Here is a 23,301-nt window from a genome sequence, read left to right as displayed (position 1 = left end):
TTTGAGTTTAGGGGGCATGTGTTCCAACCATTTGCAAGGGATTTGATTATAATGCCCCTCTACATGCCCCTCACTTGATACAATTCAAACGGCAACAATGTCCTTGAATTGCTTGGAATTGTAAACCACATGTACAAAAGTGACCAAATTAAAATTATAAGAGCTTTAATTATGAAAATAGTAAACCACATGAACTAAAAGTGACTTTTTGCCAATTCTAAAATCTCTCTCCTCTTCCGTTTACTCCCCAACCCGAATCTCTTAAAAAACCTTGGGTCAGATTTAGGAAAGTAGCAGTACCCAAGCCCAACGCATAATCACCATGGCGTGTGGGTTTCTTGTTGGAAGACAAAAGCAGTTTTGGGCCTTCGAATTAAATTCCCACCACCCCTCTGTCGACTAGGCCCAATAGTTATCACTTTCAAACTTTCTTTCTCCTTCACACTCACCACTGAAATCTCACGCAGGCGCAGCTGCCCAACCTTCACGTCCCCAAAAACCAAAGAATCCACTTCTCTATCTCTTTCAATATTATCCTTTCGCGTCCTAGACGTTACAGTAAACCCTAATCGTCCTCTCTGTTTCTTTCTGAGCTAACACTTCGACGTTCTAGTTACAGAGAAGATGTCGACCTTAGAAATTGAAGCTCGAGAGTATGTTTTATTCGAGCTTTTCGTGTTTACTCTGTGTTCTTCTATTGTGCTGAGAAAGTTTTTTTTTTTTTTTCAATTTCCTTTCAGTGTCATCAAGATTGTGCTTCAATTTTGCAAAGAGAATTCCTTGCACCAAACCTTTCAAACATTACAGAGTGAGTGCCAGGTTTCTTTGAACACTGTCGACAGCGTTGAGACATTTATTGCTGATATAAATAGTGGAAGGTGGGATGCAATTTTGCCTCAAGTGGCCCAACTTAAGCTTCCCAGGAATAAGTTGGAGGATTTGTACGAGCAGGTGTGTGATAATATTAATACTTACCATTTTATATGTCTGTTGCTAGTCGAATATCATTCCTTTCACTTTCTGATATATTTACAATACCATTCAGCGTATAGCTCCTTCCTCTGATGCAATGTTACTTGTTTTGTATACTAGTCAACTGATAAGCTATTCTCAAGACATGTGTTACTTGTATTTAGTATGATTCTTGCAGGGTTAGTGGGTTGAAGTTTGATGTGCACTACTAGATGAGGAACTTCCACCACTAACTCTTAATAAGATGCATGATAGGGCAATAATGGTTACCGGATTGCAGTGATCAGGGTTCAAAGTCAAGGAAAAAAGCAAACATGCGCTTTTGATTTAATTGTAGAAAATACAAGTGGATTCTGATATAGGAAAGTGTTTTAAGTTCCCCAGGTATAGTGTAGGTATATTTGAGGTGAGGAAAGTAGTTAAGGTTTATTTGAGGGGAGAAATTAGTTTGAGGTATTCTGAAGTCTCTGGCAATGCAGGAGAGCACAGAGTTGGGTGTTTGGGTATAGTTATGGTGGGCTTAGGATGATAGAAATTTGAAGAGGTAGAAATTTTAGAGAACAAAGAAGGTTAGGATTGGAGTAATTATAGAGACAGCGGAGAAATAGAGAAGTGTTTAGTAGACGAGAGAAAGGAAGGTAGTAGAGATAACAAGGCACCTAACCTTAAACAAACGCTCAAACTTTCATTCAATCATATCTGAGCTGCTTCACAGCATATAACTTTATTGATAGGCTTCAAATGGAGCACTTAATAACTTCTAGAAATAAAAAAAGAAGAGAACTTAAAGAGGTTGTGGTTTCCTAAGACAAATAAGTCTTGACATTAATTCACAATTCTTGAAGTAACTATTAATTTTCTCATTTATTTAGTTTTCTGATTCTTGTATCACCCCGGGCATGTCCTCTAGACTCAAAAGGCTTTAGCTTTAGGGCTCGTTTGGTTCAAGGCTTTGAAACTTGGGAATGGGTACGAAATTGCATTAACTTCCCATGTAAGGGTGAATGTCATACCCTTGCTCTCCTTGGACGCACACCCACACACATGCCTAAACACTTAAATAACGTTTTCTAGTCTTAATCCATAGAACCCTTTGCATGTAAGATGCATCAGACGGAAATTGGAAATTATGTAAGCAGAGTCAAACATAGTAAAAGATTATGGTCAGTGAGAGACTAAATTGTGCATGTCGTGGGAGAAAAAATGGACTCTTACCAGTTGTAGTGTGGAAGATTTCTCTCTGTTCAGCTTGTGGAAATATAATGTGAGGAATGTTAACATCTGAATCTATAGGATTTAATCAGATACCTATTCCATGAGAATGAGTGGGACTAAGGGAATTTAACTTTTTGTCTATGAGCTGAAGTTGGTGTTTTTGTACTTCTTCAAACTCCGGTCAGATATATTTCTTCCTTTTTATTTATTTATTTATTTTTATCAATGCCATATTTGTATTGTCTGGGTATGGATTATTCGTTTGGTGTCAACTTGGGCTGCAGAGTTGTGTCTTTGTTTGAGCTTTAATGTTAGTATGAGCGCAATGATCCCTCTGCCAGGTACAGTTTGCTCTACTTCCTTGGATATTAATTTAAATGGATTGACACTGAAGTAGTTTTCTTGTAATGTTTCTTCTAGGCATGTTATAAATTTTCCTTTCTTATAAATTTTGCAGATTGTACTGGAGATGATTGAACTTCGAGAATTAGATACTGCTCGTGCTATCTTAAGACAAACTCAGGTAATGGGTGTAATGAAGCAAGAACAACCTGAAAGATACTTGCGACTTGAGCATCTCCTTGTCAGAACTTATTTTGATCCAAATGAGGTATGAAAAAAGTTTTTGTGTAATTATTTGACTCACTAGTTATTGTATATTTGTCATAGCAAGAAATAATTTCAACCTCTTTTCTTTATTGCTATTTACCATGAGATTCTGTGGTGTGGAGTCCTGCCATAAACATGTTAGTCAGCTTTTTATCCTTCCCTTTTCTAGAAATAGAAAAAGCATTGGAACTCAGAAGCATGCAAAAGAAGCAATACAATAAATTCAAATTATTAAATGCAGATCAATGGGCCAAACAAGAGGAATAAGATAATGGAACACATGAAAACAAAGTCATGAGAAAAAACCATTGTAATCCTGTAATAGTAGATGCCCGAAAATTTGATGAATGAGATTAGGTGTCCCGTCTCTTAGATTGTAATCTGCGTAATCATAATTAAAAATAAAGTTTCTCCCCTTTTACATTTTTAGGTAGTTATATGACGAATGTGCCAATTTTGAGTGATCTGTTTTAGATCCTATGGTTCGATTGGAAGATCGATCAAAATATAATATATATCAAAGATATAATATATATTAATTTAAAAATTTATAAAGTATTTTTTGAAGTACGGTACAATTTCGATAGAAATATAAAATATTGTTATTCCCTCTTTGCTGTGTTGTACAATGGAGCTGTGACCATGGTCAAGACAACTCTAGGAGACAAAAAATAAGATCCAATTAGTGCAGGGTTAGGTCATGTGTCAACAATGAAATATCTTTTTACCTTGATTATGAGGGAACTGACAAGTCAGGATGAGGTTGTATGTAGGTAATTTGAAGATGTTGTTTTGCATGATGAAATTAGAGCAGTGGTAAATGCTAAATGTTAGAGTCGTGGAGAGATGGTTGACAATTAAAACGTTTTGAGATATGTAGATCCAAAAAAGTTTTTGAGGTAAGACTGAGTATTCAAACACACATCTATATAACAGTTATAAGAAACTGAACAATATATTGAAATAAAGTGAGTAAATCTTAGAGCTGCTGGCTCGCTCCATTGTCTTGGAGTATGTTCTGCTTTCTATCAATCAGTATGATGCTGTATTAGAGAGTTAAAGGTTATGTTGTCTATAACAGGCTTATCAAGAGTCAACAAAAGAGAAGCGGCGTGCACAAATTGCTCAAGGTTTCAGTCAATCTCTCTTCTATCATTAAATTTGGATTTAAATATTTTCAGTAAGTTATAAAAGCAAAAGGAAAAATCACAGTAGTTGTTTTTGAAGTTTATTCTTTGCAATTTCTGTTTTGGTTGATGAGTTTTCTTTTCCTTTGCATTTAATAGCACTTGCTGCAGAAGTTACTGTGGTGCCACCTTCTAGATTAATGGCTCTAATTGGTCAGGCTCTAAAGTGGCAGCAGCATCAAGGTGAACTTTTTCATCTATTATTTTGTTTTGTTTTTTATTTGGTATAGGTTCTCCATGAATACGTGTGGAAGAGGTTTCAAGCAATTATCCTCTTGTGGATATGTGGGTTAACATTCATTTTTGCATTACTCTCTTCTTCCTCCCTCCCATTTCTCTCCTTTCTTTAAAATATGCAGTACTTTTTAATTCTTATAGATGTTCTTCATGGTGATTGCGGCAAAAAAACTGTATGGACCTTTGTGCATCCTGCAGTTAAGGTTTAAGTGCCATTGAAACCAAGTTTTATCTATCCACAACAAGTTTTCCCCTGATATGTTAGATGAGAAAATGGAGATTTTTATTGATCTAGCTTTGCATGTCTTGCCATGCCATGTCTCTCCTTCAAAAAAAAAAAAACCTATTCAAGACTTGTAATTTCGTTAGAGATCACATGGGAGGAGAGAAACTTAGATACATACACTTAGCTAGAGACCTTAGAATAGAAGAGATATTGATCATAGTTGAGTTGACGAGGATGCATGAGTTTGCACGATTAGATCTCCTACGAGGAACAAGTTTAGAAGTTAGGCCATGGAGGTTGAGAAGTTACACATTGAAACATAGAAGTGAATGTGGTAAAGGTCTTTATTTCTTTAATCCGCCCAAATCAAATGCTCTGAAGATAGGTAAATTTCAGCGCATATACAAAGTTCTAGGTAAACTTCTGTCTTTTAGATTAAGAGAGGTTTGGGGAACACGGTATTGCCTTCTCAAGGCATTTTTGTGAAAGGTAGGAAGGTTTTAGATGCAGTTTATTGACTAATGAGGTTGTTGAGGAGTACAGAATTTTGAGAAACAAGATGTTGATCGTAAAGGTTGATTTTGAGAAGTCTTTTGATCTCGAATACTGGGATTTCTTAGATTCAGTTTTCGATAAAACATAGTTTGGAGAAAGGAGAAAGGTGGAGGTTCTGGTTGATAAGATGCTAAAGTGAGTAGGTGATGCTATGTTGTGATTCTTTATTTGCAGAGATTTTGTGCCTTTGGAGGTAGTTGCTGTGGAGTCACTCTGTGCTAGGTTTTTTCTGGATGGTTTGGTCCTAAAAAGCAGCTTAATTTTTGTTTAAAAAAAAAAAAGAACCAGAAGAAAATAACAGTTGAAAATTTTAACATAAAGATGGGGAGGCAGTGGATTTCCTGTGAGAGTGGGACAAGGCTACATTTTAGGCCTTTCATTGAGAGTTGATGTCTTCTGAATTCAGAGACTGTTGTTTCTTCCTTTTGAACTTGGATTCAAAAGCTGATGTCTCTTAGGATGTTGTATTATGCTTGGGTGTATTTTGATTTTCTTGTTGCTTTGGCTGTACTTTCGTAGTTACACTCTTCCTCTTGTCAAAGTGCTTTTTGTTAAGTGGACTGCTTGTTCAATGTACATGTGTTAGCTCTTATCTATATAAGTTATCAGTTTGCTATAAAAAGAAGAGGGCTTCTGGTTCACTTTGCATCGATGCTTTCTCTATCAATATATTCTAATCAGTTTCCTGTTTAAAAAATGGGAAGGGTCACTGACTTAGGTGGTTAATTATTTTTTATGTCAGGATTGCTTCCTCCGGGAACACAGTTTGACTTATTTCGGGGAACAGCTGCTATGAAACAGGATGTAGACGACTTGTATCCAACAACTCTTTCACACACAATAAAGGCAAGGAACGCATATGTAGCTAATTTAATATTCGTTTGGACACAGTTTCATTTATCTTTTATTGGTTCAGGAATGTATAAAGTGTATATTGCGAATCATGTCGCATTCTTAGTGATGGGTACTGAACTTTGTTTCAAATTAGATCTTAAGAATGGAGACTACACTAAACAAAGTATGTAACATCAGTCTTAGATGTTAGCTCTCTTGGTTCTCCTAAAGCTGGATTGGCATATGAAGAAATTTAAATAAATTGCAAAGACCTTACTAATGTAAACTAACTCCAGTGCCTGATTATTTGTGACCACTTATTTTTGATCTTATAATCTGTATTTGTGGTGTTTTGCTGCAGTTTGGGACAAAAAGTCATGCAGAATATGCTCGGTTCTCACCAGATGGCCAGTTTCTTATCTCTTGCTCTATGGATGGGTTTATCGAGGTATATGTGATTGAGATGCTTTTGTTCAGGATGGAAACATTGGATGAAATTTGAATGCATTTTTTCTCAAATATTTGTGTCACTTCCAGGTATGGGATTACATAAGTGGGAAACTCAAAAAGGATCTTCAGTACCAGGCTGATGTGAGTATTTATTTTCTTTCTGAAGTCTATTGATCACAATATTCATAGTGCATTCTGGATTAATCTGTACATGTATATACATATTTATTTATATATTCATTGCAATGGTAAGGTTTGTTAACTGTAAGGTTGTTCCATTATGATCTTGATATCATGGGTTCCAATCAAGAAACATGATATAGGAACTGGAGCTAAGGTTGTGTGTATTTGACCATCCCTTAACTTCTGGATGGAGTGAACTTGGGCACTGGGCTTCTTGTTGTATTCTTGTACATGTGTGCCCATACGCAGACAAGGCGGAGCAGAAGTACATATTCTCAACCCCCTCTTAAGAGGGATCCATTTTGATTAATAGTAAAGAGGGATTGCATTGTTGGGTCTACTTCGCAATGTGGTCGTTCAGTGATCCGAACTGTCTAGTTTTTAGATTCTTATTTATGAATCATCCTTCCCAAAAAATCATGAAAGTAGGAATTTTTTTAACCATTTGATTATCATCTTGAACATTTGGTTGTTTTATTGGAATTCGTCTATTTGTTATGTTATAGTTGGCTAAATGATTTCTGTTTCTTTGATTTTTTGTAAGGATGATCCTTTAATGAGGTCATTAAAAATGAAGGGTGGATCATTGGATCACACTGATGGTTGGGGCTACCTGCAATCCGTTTTGGCGAATAGTATAAAGGGATCCCTTGGAAGGGGGTTATATATATGAATATACACATTCGTATATATACGTCGCTTCTTAAACGGATATTCTCTCTGTAAATGTCTATGCTGCCACTTGAAGAGCAGCTTTATTTTATTTTATCACCGAAACGTGTTTGTTTAGGGCTTAAAAGGGTTTTAACTCATCAGCCCAAAACTTGATATTTATATCCTAAAGGCTAAACCGTAAGCCCTTAACGACATTTACACCCTAGAGTCATCAACTTGTTGGCAGAATAGAGCGAAAATGGATCTTCCATATGAACAGCAGCTTGTCCTCATGCAGATTAGTTGCGCCTGAAGCTCTCTCTCTCTCTCTCTCTCTCTCTCTCTTTCTCTCTCTCTCTCTCTGTATACATATATGTGGATATATGCACACAATAGCTTTATATATAGATACACACACGCACACACTTGTAAAGGGAGCTTCAACTAAGGGATCTAAAGTGAGGGACAAATTGTGTTGTCCACTGCACAATGAAGCATCATTCCTTTAGTTTGATATAATTTTATGTTCTGAGTTATTTGGCAAGTTTATGATTACATATAAACTAGCCCAGTTTTTTGGCAAAGGGTATTGGTAATATAGTGTTGGTTTAAACTACATGGACGTTTGCCCAACTGATCTTTCTGCAACTTTGATTTGGTTGTTTTACAGCTTGTACAAGGGCATTTTAATGTATCAACCATCCGAACAGACTGTCGTCTTTTGCATTTTCTGACGTGCTATCATATTTGCAGGAAACTTTCATGATGCATGAAGAGGCTGTCCTCTGTGTTGATTTTACCCGAGATTCAGAGATGATTGCTTCTGGATCACAAGATGGAAAGATCAAAGTAAGTTCTGTTTGTGTTTTGTTGGATACAACAATCTTTTACTTGGTTTAACTCCTAGAAGTTAATATCCATGATACATTTTTCTTGTGTTTATTGCTTAAGTTGATATCTCGAAAGAAACCATGATACGACCATATTAATCTTCCAATACTGACAGAGTCCTTCAATTGTGACCCGAAATTTCCTAAACACCTGTCTGCGAATTCTTTTCACAGCCCCAGACCAGTGCTTCTTTGATGTTTGAGCAAATGATGCCATTTGAATATGGGACAGCTGCTCTATTGATTTTTAAAACTAATGTAATTTAAGGTAGTCACTTTTCTAGGTACATAATTTCCCACTTCTTTGTAAGAATTCATTAGCATGTACCCTTAATGTCTTACATGTCATTGGTCAAAGTTGGTGTTCATGCGGTGCTTTTAGGAGTTCCACAAATTTATAGTGGTGTGAAATGAAGGTTTTAATGTCAGATTCTGGTTTCTATTAATGGTTTTATTAGTTTTTCTCCAATTGTGGGTTAAAGCGATTTATGATATGGTTGCTACAAAAGATTGATTGACCCCCAAATTTTGGTTTACTTCATTCACCTCTTGTTATGATCACGTCAGTAACTGTTGCATATGGGTGTTCTATACACGATATTGCATTGTATAGTTCTGTTTCAGTTTTGTTTTGGTGCGGAGTGTTTATGGAGGGTGTGGCTTTTTTCATGTAAATGTTCGGTTTTTTTTTCTTTTCCTGATTATGTTTTGGTGTAGTTGCCTTTGGTCAAATTTTATTTTATCGGAAATAGCTCATACATATTGTAGTTGAGATTTCTGAATATGCTTATAGAGACAATCTATACAATTCCTATTAAATATGTTTCCTTTTGTTTGTTCAATGTGGAGATGTTATAGTGAAATTTGTTGCTGAGCTTAATTTGTCTTAATTCATCTTTCAGGTTTGGCGTATCAGGACTGGTCAGTGCTTGCGCCGTCTTGAACGTGCACATTCACGGGGTGTCACCAGCGTTTCTTTCTCTCGGGATGGAAGCCAGATACTTAGTACATCATTTGACAACACTGCAAGGTATTGTTAAATCTTTTCACATTTCTTGTTGTGTATCTGTCCTAGAGTGGCACATCAATTGAAGTGTGCATTGTGTACTGGTTATATAATAATTACTGGCATCTCCTTTGTTTTTTTTAATTCTTTGGTTGCTATGATTTGTCCGTTTAATTTGGGTTATTGGCTGCCACACACAACTCCTTTTATTTTATTATATATACTCGTTTGGTTGCTATAATTTTAAATTTGTGAGTGCTCATGACTGATGTAGAATCCATGGCCTAAAATCCGGGAAGTTGTTGAAAGAATTTCGTGGCCATTCTTATTATGTAAATGATGCAATATTTACAAGTGATGGAACTCGTGTAATTACTGCATCTAGTGATGGCACAGTCAAGGTAAGTTTCTCACAATATGTATTTCCGTATTTGTAATTCATAGATGCTGTTGTTGCGCTAAACTTTTCCCTTTTTTGGGGCATAACAGAACGTTATCGTTTATAGGTCTGGGATTTGAAGACTACTGACTGTCTACAGACATTTAAACCACCTCCTCCTTTAAAGGTATACTTTTTTAATATTTTCTATTCAAGAAAGAAAAGATATATTGTGCATCTTGTTTTATAAGCTAGAGCAACCTAACTATATTTCATTTAAGATTTTGCTTTTACTGTTTAGGTATCTTATTTGTGTTTTTTTGTTTTTGGTGGAACGGTTAGGGAACTGATGCTGCTGTGAATTCAGTTCATCTTTACCCAAAAAATACGGATCACATCATTGTGTGCAATAGGACATCATCAATATATGTCATGACACTTCAAGGACAGGTAGATATTTATGTTAAAATACAAGAGAAATTACTTTTTACATATTGTTATTTAACTCATTTCAATCAATTTGGTACTGGAAGTTGGATCACATATTAAAAGCTTACCCTATGACTTGATGTTTGAACTGTTTTAGACCGTATTGTTGAGATTTTGAATAATTCCTTTTTAAAAGGAAATCTAATTGCCGGAAAAAGCAGAAGAATTCTTGAAGACTTAGCGGGTTAGGGACAAATGAATTTTGGGATAAAGCCAGATTTTGGTCGTAACTATAAAATTTAAGGATGTTTCCCTTTCTGCTATTCATCATTACTGGAAGACAGATGTATGTTAGTATTGGGGCTTAAATTGACCATCAACATAAATTGAGGGCTTATTGCTAAAAGCCCCAACAAATTGAGGCCGTAAAACTAAACAACAGAACTTGAGGGCTTAAAACTAAGTAGAACAAAAGAAGGGATTTGTTGCTTAAAAGTGTTGCTTTTGGGGATTACTGCTAAAAGACCCAATTTTGTCTGACATAGAACCTCCTGAAGAACATGCTGGAGGACGTAATTACTTTCATATTGTGGCATGGCGATGTTGGAGTGGTACCAGAGCCCAGCATATGCAAACTTGGATCATGTGTGGCATGTCCCAGTTTCTAAATTTAGCAACTTTGATTTTCTCTTCATAAAGGATTTTCCTAATTAATAAACAATAGAGTTTTTCTTGATTAGTTGCTAGTATTTCTTTATCTATAATATTTATTTAAGCTTGGAAAGAATTAAACCTGCCCTTGATCTCTCATTTCTTCGATCGTCCGATTTAGTTAATCCTCTTATTGCCAACCCCACCCTCCGCACCTAAATTGCCAGCATTCCATATGCCGACGGTCTTAAAACAAATGAAAAGAGGCGGGGGAAAGTTTATTTATAAGGATGAGAATATCTGTCAATAATCCCGTTTATTGGGATTTTGGACCAGTGATATAGATAGAAGGGATGGAGGTAGTTCTTCCCTGATATCCCTGATATTTCGGTGAATTCAGCGACATTTTGGGGATATTTTGCTGAAGTTAAAATGAAGCAGCAACCCAGATAATGTCCAATTCTAATTATTGATTAGAAACTCTGTTCAAGCCAAATCATATTATTGACACAGTAAATTATGAAATTTATTTAGGTCCATTCATATGTTGAACATTTCTTATAGTTTCATTTGAAGTGTGCACGTTCAAAAGCCAATATCTGTTGTTTCATTGATGAGTGCAAGTCAATTTATTATAATTGGGATTTCTGATTATTATGGTTTAGGTTGTGAAGAGCTTTTCATCTGGTAAAAAAGAAGGTGGAGATTTTTTGGCAGCTTGTGTGTCACCAAAAGGGGAATGGATTTACTGTGTTGGTGAAGACAGGTAATCCAGATGAACTTTTGTTTTTTGGTCAGAGTATTCCAGATAAACGTAAAAGATCAAATTTTTATCATGCTCTTATTCCATTTGTTAATTTACAGTGTTTAAATTTTTATCATGCTCTTTCCTTTCCTAAAATTGTGTCTAAGAAATTGTGATCATCAGCTCTGTGATAAAGTATTCATCTATATGCAGGAATCTATATTGTTTCAGTAACCAGTCTGGCAAATTAGAGCATCTAATGAAGGTATGATTTTGTTGATGGAGATTGAGATGGTACTGAACTCGGGCTTCCAAATGTTCTACTTGTTGCACATTTTGGACCAAGAATTTACAATTTTGCTAAATTGACCATATAAGATGAAAGGACAATTGACACTTTGTAGTGATTCTTTTTTTGGGTTGTGTTAAGTTGACATTTTTGACACTTCATTGAGACCAGGATCTTCTAGCATTTCCACCCAGTTTTGGTTGCTCAACTGATCCAAGTGTGATCACCCAAACTGTTGCAAATGTCTTGTTAGATGCTTTCCATTTGGCATGAACCTTATGTTCCAAGGTGTACGTTGACCAAGTTTCACATGTTTTACACATAATGTGTGAATGAGAATTTGAAAGTTTGTTTGCTCATAAATATCGTCACTAGTCATGATTGGTTATTGTCTAGTTTGATAGATGAGGCTGATACAGTTGAGGAAAAAGAAAGAAAATACAATGGTCCTTTTGGGCTGGCTGATGATATCTTTATATGCCTAGTCTCAGCCAAAAGGCCAACAGAGATATCTGATGACATTTTCATAAGCATATATAGATGACATCTTTCTGAAGCTTGAACTTAGTTTGTCAGGTTTGTTCACTGGTGGTAAGGTATCCGTTCTAAATGTCTTAAATTTCTTAGGTTTTAGAGGAGTGCTTGACATGTTCAATTCAAGCCATTTCTGGTCACTAAATCTTGCACCTTTCACATCCATGAGTGTGTGTGGTTGTGGATGTTTGGGATTGTAGTGTTTGTTTGCTTGAATCTGACTGCACCCAGAACACGTTCTTTAGAGGAGCTTAGAAAAGGCACTTTTGATGGTGTTTGATTAAAACTTAAGAATGCATGCATGATTGCTAGAGTTAATAAAGTTCTTTTTCTTGTCATTTGCAGGTCCATGAAAAGACAGTAATTGGCTTAACTCATCATCCTCACAGGAATCTTCTAGCCACATATAGTGAAGACTGCACAATGAAGTTATGGAAGCCTTGAATCTGCGTTGCCTTGTGTGCTCTGTGTGAATTTATTTCTGGGTGAAATTGGAATCTTGACATGCTTTTTTTTTATTTTTTTTATTTTTATATTTTTGTGTGGTTTATGAAACACAGAATGTGGGTGGATTTGGAAAGGATTCTCTCTCTCTCTCTCTCTCTCTCTCTGAGGCAATATAACCAAAAAACACTTCTAGGTCAAGATTTTGCATAACATAGCTTTTCTTTTCTTTTCTTTTCTTTTTTTGGGTCAATTGCATCGCATCTTTACTTAATTACATAAAATTGGAAAGCTGTTTTATTTATTTATTTATTTTTTTGTTGCCAACGAAGAATGTCATTGATTTTGCTACATAAACTAATTTGCCTTTTGTTTTTGGAGGATTGCTAACCACATTCATTCGCTAAGGGAGCAACTGCCAGCTACAGTCGCTCAAGGATGAAAATATCGGCGATATAGATATTATCAGGCCTTTAATTTATGGTTATTTTGGGGAATAATCGATGTCGTTTTGGGTATTCGAGAAAATTGACAAAAAAGACAGATATTGGCTTTAAAACATGGAATTTTGAAGTGAAACTTTCATAAATATTAAGCAAATTATCAATGAATGTATTGAACAAATAAATTTTAAAATATACTGAGTATACGATATGCATATGATGAAATTTACGTGTATATAATGCGTGATGAAAATCCTAAAAATAAATAACCCAACCTGACCGAGATGGAAGATTAGGTGAAAAATAAAATCAAACACACAAGAAACCAACATTATATTACAAGAGTGAGACTTAATGATAAAGGAAATGAGAGATGGAAGATTAGGTGAAAAATAAAATCAAACACACAAGAAACCGAGTAATCAGAGAGAGGAGAGAGGAAGAGCCAAGATAGTCAAAATGACTGAGAAGAGAAGTTGAAGCTACTACGTATTAGAGCTTGGTTTTTGACATTGATTCAGTGGTTGAGATCTATGATTACTTTCAAAACTTAAGACAAATTTCTGGGTTATTTGTCTGGTATATGGAAATATAGGGAAATATCAGTAAATATTGAGGATATTGGGGATATATCGCCAATAAGGGGGAAGAAATAGGCTTAACCCCTGTATCTATATCGACACATAAAAATAAGGATATATCTGCCGATATTTAAATCCTTGCAGTCGCTTTTGGGCCTTCGCAGTTTTTCTAGATGGAGATGGGCCTAATTTTATACATGGAACTAGTCTTTGAGAAGGAATGCCTGAAATTGGTAGAATGGCTTTCTGGAGTTTTCCTCCTACTGTTTTTTGGGTCAATTCCTCCTACCTGCCTTTTCTGGTACTGGTAAAATGGTGTTCCGCCATTTCTTACGGTGGGGATGACTTTCTCTGTCTTGTGTTTTTTATAAGAGAGAAAAAAAAAATGTCTTTTGGTTTCTCTGTGGTATGGTGTCTTTTGGTTTCTCTGTAGTAGAACCAGGTTCAAATATCAATCAAAACTTTATAATTCCTTCAATAATTAAACTTTTATAATTTAACCGTACTGCCTTCATTTATCACAGTTGTTGGAACTAGCTCGGTAAACATTATCTAGAATGTCTAGGATAAGTATGTAATTATTTCTTGTAATCATCATTTTATAGTGAATTTGTTTTGGACATGAGGAGTTCCGTGGAATTTCCCCAGAGGTAGGGTTTTACCACATAAAATAATTCTATGCGTGTTCCTTTATTTTATGCTAAGCACATTTCAGGATTGATAAGTCATTTCAATCCTGCTACTGAAGTTTATTTATATTTATTGATTATAATTTTAAATTGGCCTATTCACCCCCCCTCTAGACATTGTTAGTCATCCTAGAGGTAATTTAAGAGCTTTTGAGGGAGAAGAGGTTTTGAAATACTACTCACTCAAAGTAGATGGAAATTCAAGTGAAAGTTAGGTTAAGCACAAGACAAGGCACAGGTTGTACAGCAAATCGACCACGGCAAATGTAAAGTTGACATTGATTGGCTGATTCTGACCGTCGTTTATCATGATAAAAAGAAAAAGGAGGGTTTTTAATGGAATAACCAGGTTCTCACAAGCATGGACAAGAGTCTTTGATGTTCATGTTATTTACATTTTCCACTCAAACAAAGTTGTCAAATCAAAATGGATAGATCCACACGGTAGAATAGAACTATGAAAATGACAAGAAATATCTCAAGTTTTCTATGGGCTTCTTTTAATGTTAAGAGTGGTAAGCTGCTGTATGTTCATGGGATAAACCTGGCTAAGGTCCCCATTTAAAGCTTTCCTCCCAATTATGATGTTAGCTGCTGCTGTTGGGTGGAAAGCATCCCAGAATATGTACTGGTCTCGATTTGGGCATGGTACTCCTCTAAAACCTAAGAAATTTATTACATTTAGAACGGATACCTTATTATTAATGAACAAACCTGACAAACTAAATTCAGGCTTCAAAAAGATGTCGTCTCAGTCATGTCGTCCACCTATATTAATACATGTGAACGAATTATATAACATAATTATATTCCAATACCATATAATAATTTCTGCTCAAATTCAATATTGTCTTTCTCAATTATTGATCATTAACGTCAATTGTGTGGTTGAAACTTGCAATTGAAGTAACCAACATGCCAAAAATGTCAAGCATGAGTCAAATATTGGACTCTTTTTTTTCGGTGAAAAGACAGGACCATGCCCAAAAGAAAACACAAAGATTGGACTTTCAGTTTTAGGCAATAGATTAGAAAAAGAGAGAACGTTAAACAAAAGTTGTCACCCTAATGTTTATTTTTTAACAAAAAAACACAAGTGGAAATTGTAAAAATTATTGTATATTATTCATGACATATTTACTTATTTAGAATGGATACTGTAATTATTATGATTCTCGAATTTTTGAGATAATTATTCTAAACTCTCAATTCTATTCTTTATAATTTTCAGATAAATAACCTGTCAAATACCAAATAAACTGGATTGTTGACAGATATTCTCATTTCCCCCGCCTCTTTTCATTTGTTTTAAGACCGTCAGCATATGGAATGTTGGCAACTTAGGTGTGGCAGGTGGGTTTGGCATAAAGAGGATTAACTAACCCCTAGTTTCAGAAACTCCAAAACCCACCTACAAATTTTAGTTTTCTTTTCTTTTCTTTTGGGTAAATAAGAAAACCCATCTATAAATTTTTTCGAATGGTTCACAAGACAAAGAGTAAACGCAAAGAAATATAGAAATGTAAGATGAGAGGATTTTTTTTTTTCCTCTTGAGCTTCTATTCGCAGAATTTCAAAACAAAGTTCAAATACAACTTTCCAGCTCCTTGAATTTCAAATACAACTTCATCAAACGAAATATATGTACTTCTGCTAAGTATCCACATAATCAAACCATTCCAAAACTTCAAGGGATGATATCCAAAAACTCCAAAATAAAGCTCAAAACAACCCCAGTTTTGTGACAATTAGCTTCAGAAACCAGCAAAAGTTCCAAGCTCAGATTCCTATAATACTAAAACCACAAATATTAAATCTCCCTGTAGCTTTAACCTCAAAAAAAAAAACCAATTTAAGCAAACAGACCAAAAATCTTACTAAATTTGAACCACAAGAATCCCAAGAAAAAAAAACCCTAGTTTCAGAAACTCCAAAACCCACCTACAAATTTTAGTTTTTCTTTTCTTTTGGGTAAATAAGAAAACCCACCTACAAATTTTTTTGAATGGTTCACAAGACAAAGAGTAAATGCAAAGAAACATAGAAACGTAAGATGAGAGGATTTTTTTTTCATCTTGAGCTTCTCTCCGCATAAAAACAAGACAAGCAAGGAGAAATGTGTAAATTTGTCCTCAGAAGTCATTTTACAAATGAGTAAATTTGTCTATAAAAGTTTGAAGATAAGATAAGTGGAAAAATAGGATAGGTGGGTAGAAAATAGTAGATGATTTGGCTTGATCAGACATTATCTGAGTTGCTGCTTCATTTTAACTTGAGCAAAATATCACCAAAATGTCACTGAATTCACCGAAATATCTGCCCAAAATCTCAATAAACTGGATTGTTGACAGATATTCTCATTCCCCCCGCCTCTTTTCAGACCGTCGGCATATGGAATGTTGGCAACTTAGGTGTGGTGGGTGGGGTTGGCACGAAGAGGATTAACTAAATCGGACGATCGAAGAATGAGAGATCAAGGAAGGTTTAATTCTTTCCAGGCTTAAATAAATATTATAGATAAAGAAATACTAGCAACTAATCAAGAAAAAACTCTATTGTTATGAAGAGAAAAACAAAGTTGCTAAAATTTAGAAACTGGGACATGTGCCGCACATGATCCAAGTTTGCCTATATCCAACAGGAGAGGGGCCCCTGGGCAGCATATTTGTATATGCTAAGGGGGGAGGGGGGCGCATAGCTACAAATCCTGTCACCTTGATGTGGCGATAGAAAATAATGTCGGAAACATTCCGGCTTCGGCCTAAACCGAGATGGTGCAATACGAACGACAACTTGTGATGTAAAATTAATGATGTCCCTTCATAAAATAAACAATTATGATCAAACCAAATGGCCGGCATGCTGCTAGTGCTTTACAGATGGGTAGATATAAGCGATGCCCAGAAAAGCCTCCCCAGTGGAGGATGACATAAACATCAAATCAAATATCTTTAACACAATAATGACAAATCAAATCAAATCAAATACCTGACTTTTAAGCTTGTAACCCCTTTGTGTTATATCAACTTTGTATCCAACATCTATCCCAATTTTCTTTATATCCAATAATGACAGATAGTCATGAATACAGTTGTCAACATAGCATACTTTGCCTCCATTATACACACCATTCTCCAACATACCAAAGTGGTGGAGTTCCAGAGCACACAGCTCTTCTTTATCTACCACATTACACGAAGGTATGCTTACAAACAATTTCAATGACAATGAGGAGAAAGTAAACAAGGAAGACAAAGTAATTGCAGGCATGTACAAGTGTGAAATCACTTCCATGACAAACCGACAGAAATGGGACCGCAGACAATAATAAAGACTCCAACTACATTTTTTCCCACCTTAAAGCCAAAACTTCATTGTCAACAACAAGACCACACATTTGCAAACATAATATATTGCAATATAAAATGCAGAAGGAATATTTAGGTTATAGTAACTTACCATACTTGTGGGGTTCTCCAGACCACCGAAAAATTGTCTCCATTTGAAGAAGCCTCCACACACTGTAGACCCGACACTTTTCTCTGTGATTTCCACGAAACTAAGATCCTATATTTGTACTTTATTGCTTTTTTAACTCAAAATACTTCGCTACTTAGTCCATTAACGCATAATGCTGAGATAATGTTCTAAAATCCCCCAAAAATCGAAGTCCAATGCCTCTCGATTTGAAAACCCTAGACGCGATTTTCTCCTTTTGCACAGACTGCCATTTCTGTGCAACTGTCATTCTCTTCAAAACCAAAAGGTTCGTTTTAATTAACTGAAAAGTCAGATTTGCCTCTAACGAATCTATGAGATTTTCTCACATATGCTTGCCACGTCATCATTTGAAACGGAAAAAACTAATGAACTTGACGGAAGGACTACTGGCGCAACGAAACACACAGTTGAGTGACCTCTGCAACTAATAATTAAGTTCAATGACCCAAATATAAAAACAGGTATAGTTGATGGACCATTGCTGCGAAAAACCCAAAACCAAAATAAGAGAGAAGAAAAAGGTAAAATCTACGAGCTAGTTCCAAGTCCCAACAACTATGACAAATGAATACGTTTAAATTATAAAAGTTTGATTATTGAAGGAATTATAAAGTTTTGATTGATATTTGAACCTGGTTCTACTGCTATAATATTCCTTCGGATAATTTGTTAAAGATAAAATAAATTCAAAGACTTCTTTTTCTCAACTTTGAGCTATTTCAATTTCAACATTTAAAAGCTTTGATTTTCTAATTTCCTTCTGGTGTAGTTGTTAAGATTTGATTTGATTTGATATCAAGAATCTTTCTTATAATCTTTTTCTTTAATAAAATAGAATGATAATCTGTATATGACACTCAGCTTTACAAAATAAAAGTATAATGTTTACAAACTGAGAATACATAAATTTGATGTGTTACATTTTCCACAATCAAACAAATTAAGCATATGAAGTAAAATCAAAACGGATGGAGCCAAATGGTAAAGTAGATAGGAAGCACCCAAATTCAAGGTAGTTTTGAAACTTGAAAGTTGAAAGTTAAGGTAGTTTTGTTGTCCCTTTATTGAATATGTCAAGCGGGCCATGATTTGAGTGTTGATTTAAAAGATAAGTAATTATTGTGTTAACAGATATTTGATTTAAAACAAGTCCTTGAATTTATTTTATCTTTAACATATTCGGCACATAGTTGCTTTGTATTTTTCTTTGTTCATCAATAATATCGCTTATTTTCAAAAAAAAAAGAAAAAAGAAAAAAAAGCAACCATTAAAAATTATTGAACCTTCCATATATTTCTAGCAATATGGAAGGTTCAATAATTTCTAACGGTTATTATTTTTTTTTTTTGGGGACAATAAGCGATAGTATATTATTGATGAACAAACAAAAGGACAAAGCAACTATGTGTCCCATGAGGTTGTCCTATGAAGGTTTTAATGAGGTCATTGTATCATGTCGCTCTTTGTACGTCTGTTGTTTTATGAATGAATTCTCCTTCTCAAAAAAAACTATGTGTCAAATATGAGTAAATCTTCTCCAGTAACCAAACAGCTGAGCAAAGGACAAAGACATTTACTTAAATGCTGAAAATAGAAATAAGGTAATTTGTACATATAGAATGCACCACCATTAGCTGAGGAAAGGGGCAATTTAAAGCACCTAAAATGATTTTTCCAGAGAGAGGAAGTGCAGCTGCACCTCCTTACACCTTAATAGATCCGCCACTAATTCTAGAATATGTTAACACAATAATTACTTATCTTTTAAATCAACACTCAAATCATGGCTCTCTTGACATATAAAGTACCACTGACCACACCTTTATCAATGCTATTAATTTTGACCCCTACAATTCTACAAGATCTACATTTTGTTTTTGTTTTTAAATTTTTGTTTGGACATAAGTTTTTTTTAATTTTTAATTTTTTATATTATAGGGAACATGTTACTTCATTTAAAAAGAAAACAGTACATCGTCATCATCAAGATAAGATACGTTTTTTTTATTTTGAATGCATTTATTATTAATTAGCAAATATTATATAAACTAATGTAATGTGCGTTTAAACATGAAAGTTAAGGTAGTTTTGTTGTCCCTTTATTGAATTACACAATCAATTATCAATAATTTTCATGAGTAGTATTGTGAGAGTTGTGTTTATGTAATACGATGTGTCGTCCCATTTCATGTTTTTTCATCAAGTTAATTTGAGCGAATATGCTCTTCACTCTGCACTTGAGTTCAAATTCTATAATATGAAGAAAAAAAATTCAATAAAAATGTGTCAAATTTTGACGTAACTTTTTAAGAAGAAATGATTCATTCATATAAGAAGTTAAATGTCTGTAAAGAATAAAGGAGGAATAATACGTTGTGTTATTGATATCTTGTTGTACATAATACTATCCATTATATACTAGGTTTACAATCTCCTATTCTAGTAAAATTCTTAATTAAGGTTACAATCCAGGTTTGACCCATAAATCTTGGGGTCTAATACAGGAAAGACAATTACAGTATTTACAATCCTTCAAGTATAAGATTTGATTTCCAACACTCCCCCTCAAGTTGAAGAGTAAATGTTGTGAAGTCCCAACTTGCGACTTAAGTAATTGAAGGCATCTCCTCCCAAGACCTTCGTAAATATATCTGCCAGCTCATCTTATGAAGAAATATAGGAAGGAGAAATTACACCAGCTTGCAGTTTCTCTCTTATAAATGTGAAAATAAATTTCAAGCATCCCCACCTACATCCAGAGCATCTCGCTAGCCCATCCTTTCATCTCCTTCCACCAATTCCCTCGCGTTGAAAATGAAAATACATTAATTGGCCGCAGCGGTGCTGCCATAATGTTCAATTTCATTTGCCGGAATAATCCTCATGTCTGCCTTGCCCTCCAAGAAAGTTCTAAATCTTTAGCCATTCATGCTTTTATCATCGACATCTTATGCTCCTCTGCTTTGCCAATGTCGAATGGCGAAGGAACTCGGCATTCCCATATACTACTTTTACACCTTTGGCGATGTACCTCTTGCTGTTTTTTTGTATTTCCTGAAAATCGGGAAACAAACCACCAAGAGCTTCAAGGATCTGACCACTTGGAGTTTCCAGGGTTAAAGTCTCCACTAAATGCCCCCACATGCCTGAGGCAATGCTTGACCGAAACGACCCTGCGTATCGGGACATGGTCTACTTATGCTCCCACTTTCCCAAATCTAATGGGATCATAGCCAACACATTTGAAGAGCACAAGCCTCATGCAGTCCTCAAAGCCATTGATGGAGGTCTTTGTGTTTCTGATGCTCTCACTCCTCCTGTCTACTACATCGGGTCGTTGATTGCTGAAGAAAAAGAATCTGGGGATTCTGCAGAGATAGAAGATTGTTTGTCATAGCTTGATTAGCAGCCAAGTAGAAGTATAGTGTTTCTATGTTTTAGAAGCAGAGGATAATTCTAAAGGGCTCAATTGAAGGATATAATAGATAGGTTGGAGAATAGTGGACAGAGGTTTTTATGGGTGGTGAAGAAGCCTCCCCTTGATGAGAAAACCAACCAGGTCCAAGGAGTAAATGACTTTGATTTGAAGGGTTTGTTGCCAGAAGGGTTCTTGGAGAGGACCAAAGATAGGGGCTTGGTGGTGAAGTCATGGGCGCCGCAGGTGGCGGTGTTGAAGAAGGAATCAGTGGGCGGGTTCGTGACGCATTGTGGCTGGAACTGGGTGCTTGAAGTGGTGATTGCCGGCGTGCAGATGGTGGCATGACCGCTCTATGCAAAGCAACATTTGAATAGGATTGTTTTGGCGAAGGACATGGAAATGACGATTGTTGTGGAACAGAGAGATGAAGATGGGTTTGTGTTTGGGGATAAATTGGAGATAAATGTTAAGGAGTTGATGCAGTCAGAAAAAGGGAGAAAGCTTAGAGAATGAGTTGGAAAATGAGAGAGATGGCTTTGGCTTCTTGGAGTGAGTCTAGTTCATCTACTAGAAACTTGGTTAACTTTGTTAATAGCATTACATAAGTTATGGATTTGCACTTTGCACTTGGTGAATTAAAAAAATAAAGGAAAATACCAAGGGTGCATCTTCTTGTCCACCTTATTGTGTTTAACAAATTTTCAACCAATATATATATATATATATGTGTCATATTCTGGAATCAGTGTCGGACCTATTAAGGTAGGACTGTTCATGGTTCGATAACCGTGTCTTGGAGGAGTTGCCGACCACGGAACCGGAGGTCATCGACACACCTATTCACTTTACCATTTGGCTCCATCCGTTTTGATTTTACTTTATATGCTTAATTTGTTTGATTGTGGAAAATGTAACACATAAAATTTATGTATTCTCAGTTTGTAAACATTATACTTTTATCTGATAAAACTGAGTGTGATATACAGATTATCATTCTATTTTATTAAAGGAAAAGATTATAAGGAAGATTCTTGATATCAAATCAAATCAAATCTTAACAACCACACCAGAAGGAAATTAAATTATGCGAAGGAATATTATAGCAGTAGAACCAGGTTCAAATATCAATCAAAACTTTATAATTCCTTCAATAATCAAACTTTTATAATTTCAACGTATTGCCTTCATTTGTCATAGTTGTTGGGACTTGGAACTAGGTCGTAGATTTTTTCTTTTTCTTCTCTCTTATTTTGGTTTTTATTAGAGTGATGATTAGTGTGTTCAGTGCTTCTTTATATGTCAAGAGGGCCATGAATTCAGTGTTGATTTAAAAGATAAGTAATTACTGTGTTAAAGATATTTGATTTGATGTTTATGTCATCCTCCACTAGGTATCCCTTATGTCTACCCATCTGTAAGGCACTAGCAGCATGCCAGCCATTTGGCAACAATCCAGTTTATTGAGATTTTGGGCAGATATTTCGGTGAATTCAGTGACATTTTGGGGATATTTTGCTCAAGTTAAAATGAAGCAGCAACTCAGATAATGTCTGATCAAGCCAAGTCATCTACTATTTTCCATCCACTTGTCTTATTTTTCTATCTATCTTATCTTCAAACTTTTATAGATAAATTTACTTATTTATAAAATGACTTCTAAGGACAAATTTACACATTTCTCCTTGCTTGTCTTGTTTTTCTACGGATAGAAGCTCAGGAGGAAATAAAAATCCTCTCATCGTACGTTTCTATGTTTCTTTACGTTTACTCTTTGTCTTTTGAACCATTTGAAAAAATTTGTAAGTGGGTTTTCTTATTTACCCAAAAAAAAAGAAAAGAAAAACTAAAATCTGTTGGTGGGTTTTGGAGTTTCTGAAACTAGGGGTTTTTTTTCATTGGATTCTTGTGGTTCTAGTTTAGTAAGATTTTTTGGTCTGTTTGCTTAAATTGTTTTTTTGTTTTGTTTTGGGGTTAAATCTTCAGGGAGATTTAATATTTGTGGTTTTAGTATTATAGGAATCCGAGCTTGGAACTTTTGCTGGTTTCTGAAGCTAATTGTCACAAAACTGGGGTTGTTTTGAGCTTGGTTGTGATCACCCAAAGTGTTGCAAATATCTTGTTTTAAGCATATACAGATGACATCTTTCTGAAGCTTGAACTTAGTTTGTCATGTTTGTTC

The 23,301-nt window shown here is 35.2% G+C and overlaps 1 protein-coding gene and 1 pseudogene across 2 annotated transcripts; both read left to right on the top strand.

Annotated features, from left to right (window-relative positions):
- Nucleotides 1–411: 411 nt before the first annotated feature.
- LOC117613835 (suppressor of mec-8 and unc-52 protein homolog 1) lies at nt 412–12,728 on the top strand. 2 transcript variants are annotated; one of them, XM_034342425.1, is made up of 16 exons: nt 412–653; nt 741–951; nt 2,645–2,797; nt 3,878–3,926; nt 4,083–4,166; nt 5,744–5,847; nt 6,197–6,283; nt 6,373–6,426; nt 7,876–7,971; nt 8,915–9,042; nt 9,293–9,419; nt 9,525–9,584; nt 9,740–9,847; nt 11,143–11,243; nt 11,436–11,487; nt 12,391–12,728. In XM_034342425.1, exons 1-16 carry the CDS (start codon nt 625–627, stop codon nt 12,487–12,489), a joined length of 1,542 nt encoding a protein of 513 aa, XP_034198316.1. In that variant the 5' UTR covers nt 412–624; the 3' UTR covers nt 12,490–12,728. The 2 variants fall into 2 exon arrangements, with proteins under 2 accessions (XP_034198316.1, XP_034198317.1); XM_034342426.1 differs by lacking the exons at nt 412–653; nt 741–951 and adding an exon at nt 2,415–2,528.
- A 5,943-nt stretch (nt 12,729–18,671) lies between these two features.
- On the top strand, nt 18,672–21,727 carry LOC117620120 (annotated as a pseudogene).
- The last annotated feature ends 1,574 nt before the right edge of the window (nt 21,728–23,301 follow it).

The sequence above is a fragment of the Prunus dulcis genome, chromosome 1 (genome assembly GCF_902201215.1).
Source record: "Prunus dulcis chromosome 1, ALMONDv2, whole genome shotgun sequence".
In the NCBI taxonomy this organism is placed as follows: domain Eukaryota; kingdom Viridiplantae; phylum Streptophyta; class Magnoliopsida; order Rosales; family Rosaceae; genus Prunus; species Prunus dulcis.
This window is presented reverse-complemented; position numbering and strand designations above follow the sequence as displayed.